Genomic DNA, 12,900 nt, shown 5'->3' on the forward strand with positions numbered 1-12,900 from the left:
CCAACTGCTTGGTAAAGTATGAAGCAGTTAATTGGCTTCTGGGGAGGTGGGTAAGGGAGGGGGCTTTCCTCACTTCCATAAAAGTCCACTGGTCAGAACTTCCATTTGTCTCCATAACAGAGGTGGCCCCAGCAGGGCTTTTCCTGTCTCATGAGCTTGCAACTGTCATGTCTAACCCTACTGTCCCTGTTTCGGGAGAAGGTGCTTCAGGTAATCAATCAGAATCAGATTCAGAACTAGAAGACACAGCACCGGACACCAGCCAGCCTGTACCAGTAGGGGAGGAAGCTCTCACGGGCGATTCACCAGCTGGGAGTCAGCCCCTTCCAGAGCTTATCTCCTCAAGGCCAAATCCTACACACTCACTGGGAAGTGAGGTTTCTTCTGGGGGCGAGCATTCTGAAACATTAACTGATGCTAGGATCCAACGGAAGCTAAAACACACGGCGCATAAAGAAACCGTGAGAAAGTCAGAAAGAATACGCCAGAACCTATCAACCACTGCAACAGGCGCTTTGAAGTTACGAGCATTTGAGAAGTAACTTCTCTCTCTTCTTGAAGGGACAATTGTCTTGCTTAGTTTGCATAGTTTTGCCTGGGGGGGTCACTTGAAAGAGGTAGACTCTATTCAGGTTGAAGAGACATTTGTTGCTTAATTAAAGCTTTTTGGATTACACGACAGCAACAAGAGAATGCCCTTGAATCTGACTCCCATGACTAAAAGCCTTTTGGAGATCATAGGCATTTGGCCCAGAAAATGGTCTGGAGGCACCATTCTACGGTTAAGGCTAAGCAGTCCAAACTCTGAAAGGTGACTGGAAGGGAGACCACCTAAAAACCAATATAAGCCATTACAAACTCTCTAGAGAACTGCAAGGCATGTGATAAGTACATCATCATCAAATTTAAAACTCCACCTACTTATGAGAAAGTTAAGAGTTCTATATGCTGATTGGCAGCATTTTGCATAACCTTCAGTGACATCTTATAGAAATTATTTTAGATCTAGAAGAAAATTCAAAAGAACTCCGCTGATTCGTAATCCTAGCACAGGAAACAGGACAAGTTTAATGACCTATCATTTAATATCAGCTTCATTAGTTTTTGCACAGATTTCTCATTTTGCCTGTTTTTGCACCTGCTGTCCATTTAAAGCCAAACTAAACAGAGAGCAGATTAGTAAAATGAAGGGACAACGATTCTGAGCAAAAGATTTAAAAAATCCAGCTGGGCTTTAGTATACCTTTCTCCAGAACGTTTATACCTGGGAAGCACAAATTGAACTATAAATAAAATGCAGAAGAGTTTACAATTTACCTGACCATTTGACTCCAGTGTTCTGGAGCACCGGTATATTCCATGGATCCTCTTCTTCGTCTGGTTCAGTTGTCAAAGCAATGGTGGAATACGCAGGCAAGAGTTCGATCTGATTCCTAAAGGAAACTCCCTCATCTGATGGAACAAGCGGAAAAGTCAGTCTCAATCGTTCCACCATCAAGTACAACATTTGCAAGCTTCTAAAAATGGTTACATAGAGTCTATAAAGGAAGATATTTTAAGTTCTGTTAGGAGGAGATTTTATTTTTTTACCTTTGGGGTTTTTCATCTCTTTTTCAGACATGACTTGGTTTTGTTTGGAGCAAGGCTGTTCGATATATTTGCTGGTCTCTGTGTCTTCTAGTTCAGGCCATGGAGCCATGTCCTGTAGCAGGAATAGCAATTGGTGGAGAAGAGAAGACGTATCAAAGAAAGGCAATACAAAAGTTCTCCAAAGTAGCAAAACGGGTTCATGAAATAAAATCAGGGGAATAAACTCTACATATCTTCATAAAAGAATGCATTCTCTAAAAGGTTTCTTCACTGGTGATCTATTATCAAAGTACCATTCCATCATCAGAAGCATTTTTCTTTTACATTTTTTAAAAAATCTCAACAAAATATAGACTAAGCATTCTTACTGGGAATAAGCTTAATTGAATCCCGCTTTGAGTACCTTTGAGGGAACTTGTTTAGGATGCTGCTGTTAATGTCCACTCATTTATTTTAGCTTTAACAGCAAACAATAGCTGTAATGGCAGTTTTCATTTTTCTTGGGTTCTTAATTATTCCATCATTAAATGAATATGTTAGAACATTGCTTTGCAACAAATAAAGGATAGCCATCACCTTCATGCATCTCTTGTGAGGTATCTGACTGGTGGTTCTTGGAAACAGAATTGTGGACCAGATGGATCTTGGTTTGATCCACCAGGGCAATTTGTATGGACAAGTGGCTGAACTAATTGCATTGAAAATATCTCCTTTATGCAGAGAAGAAGCAGCAAACCCTGGATTTACAATGCAAGGGAAGGGAACTATTTATTAGGTGGGAAAGCAAAGACAATACAAGGCAGAAGCATTGGGACAAGGTGAACAAGAACAACCCTACTTTTAACAATGGTTTACGGAAACAAGCCAGCTTCAGAAACCACAGTTTAAGGTTTCGATATAATGGTAAACCATGGTTAGTTCATAATGGGTTCCAATTTACTTGTGACCATGTCAGAGAAGGGAAGGGAGAGACTGAGGCTTGCCTGAAGATTCATTACATCCAAATGTATCAAATATTTAACTGGATTCACAAGCAAAGATTTTCTGGTTATTTTGAAATCTAGCCCTTCTCCACATCTTTTCCACCCATTCCCTCATTCTTGTATGAGGTTCCACCCTTCAGTCCAGGGACATAGCTAGGGTGGGGCCAGTGAATGCATTGCCCAACAGAGAGCAGCTGTCAGCCCCACCTAAGAACTGCTTGGTGAGAACATGATAAATGCCTCTGAAACTCTTTCCCATCGAACTCAGTGGTTCTTAAAAGTAGCTGACTACTGGAGCTATTCAGCTATTAAAAGCTGAATTGCTATTAATAGCTTTAGGTAACTCATTAACACAATTCACATGTAACCGGGGCAAACTGGGTTAATTAACCCACAATTAAGTAGTTTAATGAGTAGTTAGGCTAATAGTGGATTGTTTAACCTATGATTAACCTACAGTGCCCGGGTTCAGATGTCACATAGCAACCCCCTATCAAGGGTTGAAATTCAAAAAGGCTACGGAACGTGCCCGATATACACGATGGAAAATTATGGGTTAATTAACCCACAATTTGCTGCTGTTCGCTCAGTGAGTGTCAATGTTCTTTTGCTAAACTTCTCAGGATTTTATTCTTCTGTAAGAGATGGTGTTTGTACTCTGCTGAGTATAACGCAAAAAAATATAAACTACTGACTTGTGTGTGACTACAAAGCATTGTTTGTAACTCGCCATCCATGACAGCCCAATGAAAGAACAAGCTGTGCTTGAAATGAGTACAGTAAGGCAACCCGATTTAGAAAATCCAAAATTACAGGGGAATGGACAAAGTAAAATTGAGATGAAACTGGGAGAAGGGATTTCGGTGGAAAGAAAATGCCAAAATGTTCAAATACAACTACTTATTAACTCAGAAAGCAGTTAGACTTTCATACACACACATTCTTCTCATGTATTCAAGGAGACAAGAGACTAGAGTATGAGAAATTATCTTGGCTACCTGTTCTTCCAAAGCATATACTCAAAATGACATCTGGCTTATTACAGTATTTATCTTGTTGTAGAACGTCTCCCTCTGTATACATATGGATATGTGTAATACGCATACACCTGGGGCCAGTTACACAGCCGATTTAATACAGAGGGGGAGCTGTTTGAGGTCATTTGCAACACATGACTTCGTGGCTAATCTACAGCAACCTCGCAGATTCCCTCCAGAAAAGGCACATTTTCACAGAGTCCTTCTAGTCTGTTGTTCTCCCTTAATTCAGTTCCCATGCAGTTCAGCTGCGGTGTGCCTCATTCCTCCGGACTAAATCTGGCATGATGGGTGTTCCCGGAGGTGCTTTTTTCACCTGGCTGTGACCTTGGACAAGGTGGGGCCTTCCCTGTTTCCCCCCCATTGTTGTGCTTTCCGCCATTTCGTGGTACCTGCACAAATACAGGTCAGGTTTCTGTTCTTTGCCATTCACTGTAATTTATTCTTCTTTCCTTCTCCACCACTCTGAAGTAAATGATTGGGGTTTAGCTGCCTAATTTTCAAAAACTGCCTAATTTTCTGACTCTCTAAATCACAAAAACTCCAAAATCGTTAAATCACAAATCGTTAATTCACTCTACCAATAAAGTTGCCAAATCACTAGAGCACCAAAGTGGCAACTGGGGATTTCTTCTGCAGCTCCCTTCTCTATCTACTCTTCATTTGTATCTTGCACCTTTTACTTTTAGGGACCTAACAACTTATACCTCACCTTCCCTGGTACCGCTTTCAATGGCAGTAGCTGAGTGGGTGGGATGCAGGGCAACTTCTAGACAAAAGGCTTTGCTCCTTTTCTCTGGGTGCCTGCTATCCCTTGCAATACATTTTCTTTCCTTGAGCAGGGCAAAGAGGGAGAGGGGGACCAAGCCCCCACCTATACGACAACAGGATTGCTCCTCATTAAATATAAACCCGAATTTTCGTTGATTCGAATCTAGGCAAATTGTGTCACACTGCTGCAGCAACAGCGATTTATTTCCTGAATTTTTTTTATAGTGCAGTTGTAAATGCACACATGCGCATATACAATAATTAGATGCTACGGAGAATGGAAGCTATAAATTTTATATGTAGAGCTCCGCAGGTTCATATAACAGACAAACTGGGAGCTGGGGGTGGGGGGGAAGGAATGAGGCAGCAGAGGAGGATGCCCATTCCCCCCTCTTTGTTTTAATAAGCTCTCTCTGCGGAGCTCTGTAGAATCAGAGAATTCAAACCAAAAATGGTGCAAAGGAACAAGGCAGCTGATAGGTGGGGAATTGGCCAATCATGTTGTCCTACCCTCAAAGCTCCGCCCACATGTCAAAATGTGATTTAACTCCCCCAAAGACACATAACCATAACGCGGTGCAAACTCGGACATGATCCCAAAGTCACGGTAAATCGCAACTATGAATATGCGTATTAGCGCGTTTAAAACCTGGCGCTACAACGAATGGACAGCTGCATCATGTGTCCTGAAACTTGAATATGCGCATTTAGGTTGGGTTAAACAAGCCATATAGACAAGCCCCAAGTCTCTCATTTTGACCGGCAGGACTCCGCCCACCCCAAAGTAAGGTGGATTAGAGTGCAGTGTGAACTGTGAAAGCAGTTGGTTTGGAAGGGGAATAGTCCACTTTTTTCAGCTTAGTGTGCCACTGATAGACCAAAGCGAATTTCAGGGAAAAGCAGAGAAAAGCCGAAAGCGATTCTCAATGCATTTCCATAAAGTTGGCCTCCTGGACTGGTGTCTGGAGCCAGAAGTACACTGGACTGAGAAATCTGTTAACCCTGATGGAGGCTTAGAACTGACTCTGGATGGGGTTGCATCCCCCTCAAAAGGCCAGCTACACATTCTGGGACTTAACCCTAAACTCAGTGTTCTCTATGGAGCTGTAGATGGTGAGTTGCCAGGAACGCTTTTTACTAATTTAGGCTGGTTCAGCAGCTGTGGCTCTATCTAGAGAAAGGTAACCAAACAGAATGACAAATACCTGGTTATGTCCAGGTTAGATAGTGTAGTGCACCTTATGCAAGACGACCCTTGGAAGCTGGACATGACAGCTAGGGACACTTGTGGGAGCTGGGCACTTAGATATATTATACCTATTCTGCATCAACTATATTGGCTGCCTATTCATTTCTAGGCTTAATTTAAGATGCTGATTTTGGCCTTTAAACCCCTAAACAGTTTGGGACCATATCATCTGAAGCACTTCCTGTATGTGTCTGCCCAAGAAAAAAGATCAGTATCTGAAGCTCTGTTATTTGCCGCACCATTATGATGGTGGGTATTAAAGACAGGCCTTTCTCAGCTTCACACCTTTGGAAGAGAGATATGTATAGGGTGACCATATGAAAAGGAGGACAGGGCTCCTGTATCTTTAACTGTTGTATTGAAAAGGGAATTTCAGCAGGTGTCATTTGTATATATGGAGAACCTGGTGAAATTTCCTCTTCTTCACAACAGTTACAGCTGCAGGTGCCCTGCCCTCTTTTAAATCTGGTCAAAGTATAGCTGCAGAATAGCTCCTGACCTCATTCCTACAGGTTTTAAAGAAAACTGACAAAACATTTGTTCTAGTCTGCATTTGGTACATAAAAAATATTTTTGCTGCTTGTTTTCTTTTCTTTTTTTAAATTGTCCTTCCTCATGTATTGCCTTGTCAATTGCCTTGTGAGGGCAGTGTACAATGAAAGGCAGGTTTAAATTATTTAAAGTAAAGAAAGAATATATTATTAAACCCATTCTGTCACACACTTGCATGACCAAGGAATGGAACTGGTCCTTAATTACAGAACCAATTTTGCTCCACGATGTTTCAAAGCTTGACCTTAAGCATCCTCTGGAGATGCTACAAGAACTTTTTAATGCATTCTAACTTTTGATGGCCTGGGATGAGAAAACGGAAGCATTGAACATTTTATATATAAACCCAATACTTGCTGAACATTCACAGTTTAGTAATCCTCAAGAATTGACAATTTTAAAAGTTTCTATATGTGTTGAAGAGCATGTAATCTTTTCAAGCATAATTTATTTGAATCGGGCCCGGGCCCGATTCAAAGTGCTGGTATTGACGTTCAAAGCCCTAAACTGTTTGGGGCCAGGTTATTTGAAGGAACGCCTCCTCCCATATGTACCTGCCCGGACCTTAAGATCATCTACAGGGGCCCTTCTCCGTGAGCCCCTGCCAAAGGAAGTGAGGCAGGTGGCTACTAGGAGGAGGGCTTTCTCCGCTGTGGCACCCCGGTTGTGGAATGAGCTCCCCAGAGAGGTCCGCCTGGCGCCTACACTGTACTCTTTTCATCGCCAGCTGAAGACCTTTTTATTTTCTCAGTATTTTAACACTTAATTTTAACTTAAATTTAAATTTTACAGTTCTATCTCTGTATTTTAATCTTATTTCAATTTTGCGGCGTGGTTTTACCTGGTTGTGCTTTTTATACTGTATTTTGTATTTGTGTTTTTAACCTGCTGGTTGTTTTATTATGGTTTTAATTTTTGTGAACCGCCCAGAGAGCTTCGGCTATTGGGCAGTATAACAATGTAATAAATAAATAAATAAATAAATAAATAAATAAATAAATAGATAATAAATAAATAAATAATCCAGCCTTCCCCAACCTAGGCCAGACACCCTGTGTCTTAATGATACAATCCCATCATAGTGACACTATATCCCTCTTGCGCATTTATACTTCATAGCATACACAATGACATCTGTTATAGTATTTAGATAATGTGGAATTCAAAGCAGGAAAAGCAATATACTGGATGCATAATGTGCCCCAACAGTCCAGTGCACTTCAATACTGATAAAAAAGCACTATTGTAGTTCTAGCCTTGCTGCCCTCCAGATATGATGGGACTACAACTTCCATCATCCCCTGCCAACATGGTCAGGAAATAATGTGAGTTGCAGTCTAAGCACATCTAGAGGGCACCAGGCTGGGAAAGGCAGATCTAATTGGTCCAAAGTGCCACCCTGTTATCTGGGATTGGACTGACCGCACATATTACTCCAGCCCTATTTGATACGTATTGGTTACCTCTTCATTTCGGGATTCAATTCAAGGTCCTGGTTCTCACCTTTAAACTCTAATATAAACTTTTACACTGTATTTTCATGTTTTTACGCTAATTTAATGTTTAATGTTTTTAAACTTTGTAAACTGTCCAAATAATAATAATAATAAGAATAAGAATAAGAATAAGAAGAAGAAGAAGAAGAAGATGATGATGATAATGGCTTAGACCTGGGTATTTTGAAGACTGCTTTCTCCTGCATGTGTCCTTCTTAACCGTCTGATCAACATTGGAGGCTTTGGTCTGGATTTCCACCCAAGTTAGGTACTGCAGGTGTGTATGAGGGGCTACATCTCCATCATGTGCCAACACTGTGGAAAGGGGAAGGCTACCTGCCCCCATTTTAATTTTGTCTTGTCACCTAGTCTAAAAGTGCCTTTTTAAGGCAGTTTTGTGGAGGGATGGGGCATACTGTCTAGACTGTGTCTTTTTCTATTACTTTTCTTCCCCCCCCCCTTAGCTTTAAAAAGGTATATTGTTATCTTGAGTATTTGGTTTTGCTCTATTCATCACAGTAAAGCTATCAATGTGGGTAGAGGACAACCCCTGTTTTTCTGCTCAATGTCCTCTATCTGCAACAGTTACATGCCACTATCTTTGATTATTATTTTTTTGAAAATTGGATATTTTTGATAACTTGATTTATTTTGATTTTGTTTATTGTTACCATATTGTAAGTCATTTTGACTTTTTTTTGGAGGAAAGCAGGATAAAACAGCACACAATTAAAATAAATATTCCGCAAGCATCCTAATTATGGCTTTCCACACGCACAGGAGAAAAAAACAGATCTCTTTTGCCATATATGGAATCTCACGCAGATTGCCAGACAAGATTTGCTTCTGTATCACAATGGTAAATTATTTTCATTAATTATTTCTATAGAACCATCAGTATATATGGCACTTTACAGGAAAACATAAGTAAAGGCAGAACAGTCTCTGTCCGAATGTGTTTCTAATACTGGTAGCTGCTCCAAGCTATCCACACCTGCTGTTACACTGGTTTAACAAAGGATATTTAAAGTTTTTGTGTGTGTTTTATTGTTTTGGGCATTTCTCGTGACCTTACTTGGGATGTGAAGCCTTCATTTTCTAGAATGTGCATTCACCTTTAAAATGGTATCCACAAGGGAGGCATTCCATGGGGAAAAGCCACCCTTAAGGACACTTGTATAGAAGGCTATTTATAACTTATCATATCAGTTATCCTGGCTTTCCTCCAAAGAATGCAGGGTGATTACCTGGAGTTTACCCATTTTACCCAAAGAACAATTGTGTGAGGTACATCGGCTTGGAAGATAGCACTTTGCCCAAGGTTAACCAACAAATTCCATGGCTGAGCAAGCATTTGAACTTATGCCACCTGAGGCCAAGTCTAACCCTATCACCACACAACTGTCTCTCATTAGAACCTGTATCTGTGGGACAATTTCCCAAACGGCTTTTCGATCCAGCGCACAAGAGTTATTTTCCTTCTGGGAACAGATACGAGACCCAGTGACATCCAGTAAGCAGGGCCATTTCACCTCGGCCTGAAGACCTATATTCAAGTTCTTCCTCTTTCAGACACTCATTTGGTGGGTTTGAGCAAGTCATTCTCCTTCAGCTACAAATCCCTGTCTTTAAAATGGGAATGATAGTGATTTGCCTCACAAGGCTCTTGTGAGGAATTTTAATAGTTTATTATCCTACAAGTGTTCTCCATGAAGCTTAAATCGGCATACACCATGTGCTCCCTGTCCATTTTATCATTACAACACTGTAAGTTAGGTTAGACTGAGGAATAAAGACCTATTCATGATTATCCGCTGAACTTCATGACTTAGCAGGGATTTGAATCAGAACCTCCACAATGTAAAGCTATCCCTTCCACCAACCTAGTTTAAGATAAAAATAGCATAGCACCTTGCAAATGGAAAGGAATATTTAACAGAACATTTAAGCTCCAAAGTTGCAGCAGACAAAACATAAATCTTAATTAATATGACTACAGCTGATTTGAAGTTTCAAAAATCTTATTTAAAAAAAAAAGATTTTACAAATCAGAATAGTTTAATTTAAAGCTCTGGGGCTAGACAGCTTTACATTAAATGCAAATCTAACTCAATTATCTTAGCGTTGTAACAACAGAGTAAAAGACTTTTCTCATGATTTAGAAATTGTGTACTCTAGTTTCTCAGTGGTGCATTCATCCCAGAACACTTAGCAATGTCACTGGTGTACAGCACTCTGCATGATGGAACAAGTCATAATTTTAAATAAGCGCTCACGCTTGTTTAAAATTACTAAGACAAGTTTTTCTTGCTTTAGTCAGTGACATCCTGGGATTACCTGTAAGGTTAACATCATTTACATTTTGCCCTACATCTATGAGAAAGGGAAGAAGAATACTCAAAAGTTAAATACTGATTTTTGAGCTTTCTAACTGCATCATGGAAGAAGACATTTGTGAAGTTCAAAAGCCTACCCACTCTCATCCCCAGATAAAGATCCAGTTAAAAGTATTATGTTAGCTGCTTTCCTGTCTTAACCTTTGGGGCCATACAAAGAGCACTCTCAATAAAAAATACAGTTCATTCAAACCCAGGTAAAGAATCTCAAAGAAAAAAACATAATGGTCACTTCAACACTGCACTTAGATCTCACACAAAAACAAAACTATAAAACAAAACATCCATTACTTTGATCTCAATGGATTTCTGTCTGCTGGATACACTCAGCTAACCATGTTAGCCTAATGTAACCTGTTTATCTCAGTGCATCAAATCAAATTAGCCACTGGTTGTTGTTGTTTTTAAAAATGAACAGCCTGAAAATAAAATAGGAGATATATTCTGGCTATATGCTGTTCTAGTGAATTAAAAATCACACACCCATTTGATTTAAAGAAATGGAGAGGGCTCTTTAAAAAATAAAAACCAACATTTAGGCAGCACTTTATTTACCATGGATATCTTCATTAATAAGAACTTCTCCCCCCCCCCCCTTTCAGTATGCTTGGTCTTTGGGAATAATATATTCCTAATGTAGCTCTGCTAATTATAAATCCCACTTTGTGTTTATATTGCCACAGTTCGTATACACTGTATTCCACAATATACTTTTCAAAATCCCTATATTAGATTCACCAGGCAAGAAGCCAGAGGATAATTTGGCAGGCAAATATCCATGAATGCATAAAGACAATTAAAAGATTGAGCTCAGATTTCCTTTTACTCACCTGCTCCTTCCTTCGTAGACAATGAAGGATTCAAACAGGTATCCTTCTGGGAGCTACAATATATAGAGAGAGCAGGTATTGGGCAAAGTCTCACTGGCTCACATTCCAATCCTTTCTCACCCTCTCAAGGTACTGCCTACCTGGAGTTTAATAATCCTGTTTTTTTTTTCCTTCCAGGAAACTAGAGCAAGCAAAAGTTTAAAAACTAAGCAAGTCAAATGATCCACATCAACAATAAAGGGGAAACTTAAGCATTGTTGTATCATTGTTGAAGAAATGGTTATATCCGTGCCACTAAATCTGTATCAAGTGTTCTAAGATAAGGCATGCCCTGGAAGGATAAAGTATTGTTTATCTAGTTTATCTTCCTGCTGATCTCCTAAAAAAGGATGGACGGGAAATATCAGATGAAAACACACACACACGCACACAAGAGCCTATCAAAACTAAGAACTCCTTTCAAACCAAATGGATGCCATTATTTGTTTATTATTTGTTAGCATTCATTTGAACCACTCTTCCAAGCAAATCTCTTCAGAAAAGATGTTTTAAATGTATATACACTCCTGGTAATAGTAACCTAGGAAAAGCAAGACAAAATCACAAGCTAAACAAACACATTAGAAAGGTCACAATACTGATTCCTATTTGAATGAGAACTAGAATCTCACAAGCATATTATTTGTGGGGTACTGAGGAAGCTCTAATTTAATGTTCTGAATTTGAACAGGCGTACATACCAAGTCACTTTTAAAAACGCAGCTCTATTTAGTAACATTACTACATCGTCTGCCACCTTCACACACAGGCAACTAATGCTTCCTGTCTGAATAAGCAAACACACCTCCTGCCTTTATACCTGTTAGATTTGCTGAGTTTGAACACACTAGAGAAGGTGGTAGCTGAAGTCCCTTTGCATGCATCGTAAACAGATTTTTGTTTGCTATACCTAACCAATGGGTGCAAAAGAACTCTGGATTAATGGTGTTAAATTTGCACAGTCAACGGTGTAATTAACTTTATTTATTTGATGTTTTCCCCGCCCTAGCTCAAGGGTTCCATGCAAATCATAACATACTTTTGCCTAATGTTATCCTCACAACCCTCTAAGATTGACTGGGCTGAGAGATAGTGATTTGGCCAGCCCATTGAACATCAGAGCTACGCAAGCATTTAGACCTAATCCTCCCAAATCCAACTGGCCAGAGGAGGCTTCAAAACCTGTCTTGACGTTTTAGCAGAACCCACTGCAACTTCTTTCTGGAAGCTTCCCTCTGGGTGTGAGGAGCAGAGAATGTCACATCAGTATAGTTCTTGCGCTTCTCCCCATGTCATGCATGTGGGCTGGATTTTGTGATATGACAAATATTCTAAATGTGGTAGACTTTACTATTTTTTTAAGGGCAGCTGATTTCTGGTTTTATTCGCTTCATTTGTATTTATTTTGCTTGTTGACTGCTTTGATGGAAAACAATTTGAAGAGAGTTCTAAAATAAAATTAAAAAAGGTAAGATCTGATGACATGAAAGAATGATGCAATATACCCATTCCCTAGAATTCACAAAGTACATTTTCAACCATAGATCTTATAAATTAACACAGATTTGGGCACAATTTTGCATGAGAAATACTGAAGTCATCCGAATTTTAAAAGTTCAACAAAGTAGAAAAGTGATCAGAACCAGCTTTCTAGAAAGGCAAAATAGTTTTGTGCCAATTAAATCACTCTGTACATCTTTTGGAGTACTTAGAAAAATGGAAAATATGCTGCATGCTTTAATAACAAGTGACAGGTAAGTTCAAGAATTAGGTACAAATTTTTAAAAAACCACCAGATTACCTACACACAATGAAAAAGGTAGGACAATTGTTCCTGTACCTTAAATAATTGCCTAGAAACGGGAATTGTGCACCACAGGTTGAGAAAAGCTGCACTTGCTGAAATTCCCTCTTCTGCACAGGAATCCTGACCTTTATTATATTCTGTCTGGCCATC

The 12,900-nt window shown here is 39.6% G+C and overlaps 1 protein-coding gene across 2 annotated transcripts in view; it reads right to left on the bottom strand.

The window, feature by feature from the left end:
• Positions 1–11,701, bottom strand: part of SLC34A2 (solute carrier family 34 member 2) — a 31,473-nt gene extending 19,772 nt beyond the window's left edge. The window contains exons 1-3 of one of the 2 annotated variants that reach the window (XM_063135238.1): positions 11,645–11,701; positions 1,591–1,702; positions 1,318–1,452 (exon numbers count right to left, since the gene is read on the bottom strand). In XM_063135238.1, the coding sequence (XP_062991308.1) occupies positions 1,318–1,452; positions 1,591–1,699 (244 nt within the window). In that variant the 5' untranslated portion in view covers positions 1,700–1,702; positions 11,645–11,701. Of the gene's footprint in view, positions 1–1,317; positions 1,453–1,590; positions 1,703–10,904; positions 10,943–11,644 lie in introns of those variants that run through there. The other variant, XM_063135237.1, reaches the window with a different exon arrangement.
• Between the last annotated feature and the right edge of the window lie 1,199 nt (positions 11,702–12,900).

Source organism: Elgaria multicarinata, chromosome 10, assembly GCF_023053635.1.
Source record: "Elgaria multicarinata webbii isolate HBS135686 ecotype San Diego chromosome 10, rElgMul1.1.pri, whole genome shotgun sequence".
NCBI classification, from domain to species: Eukaryota; Metazoa; Chordata; class Lepidosauria; order Squamata; family Anguidae; genus Elgaria; species Elgaria multicarinata.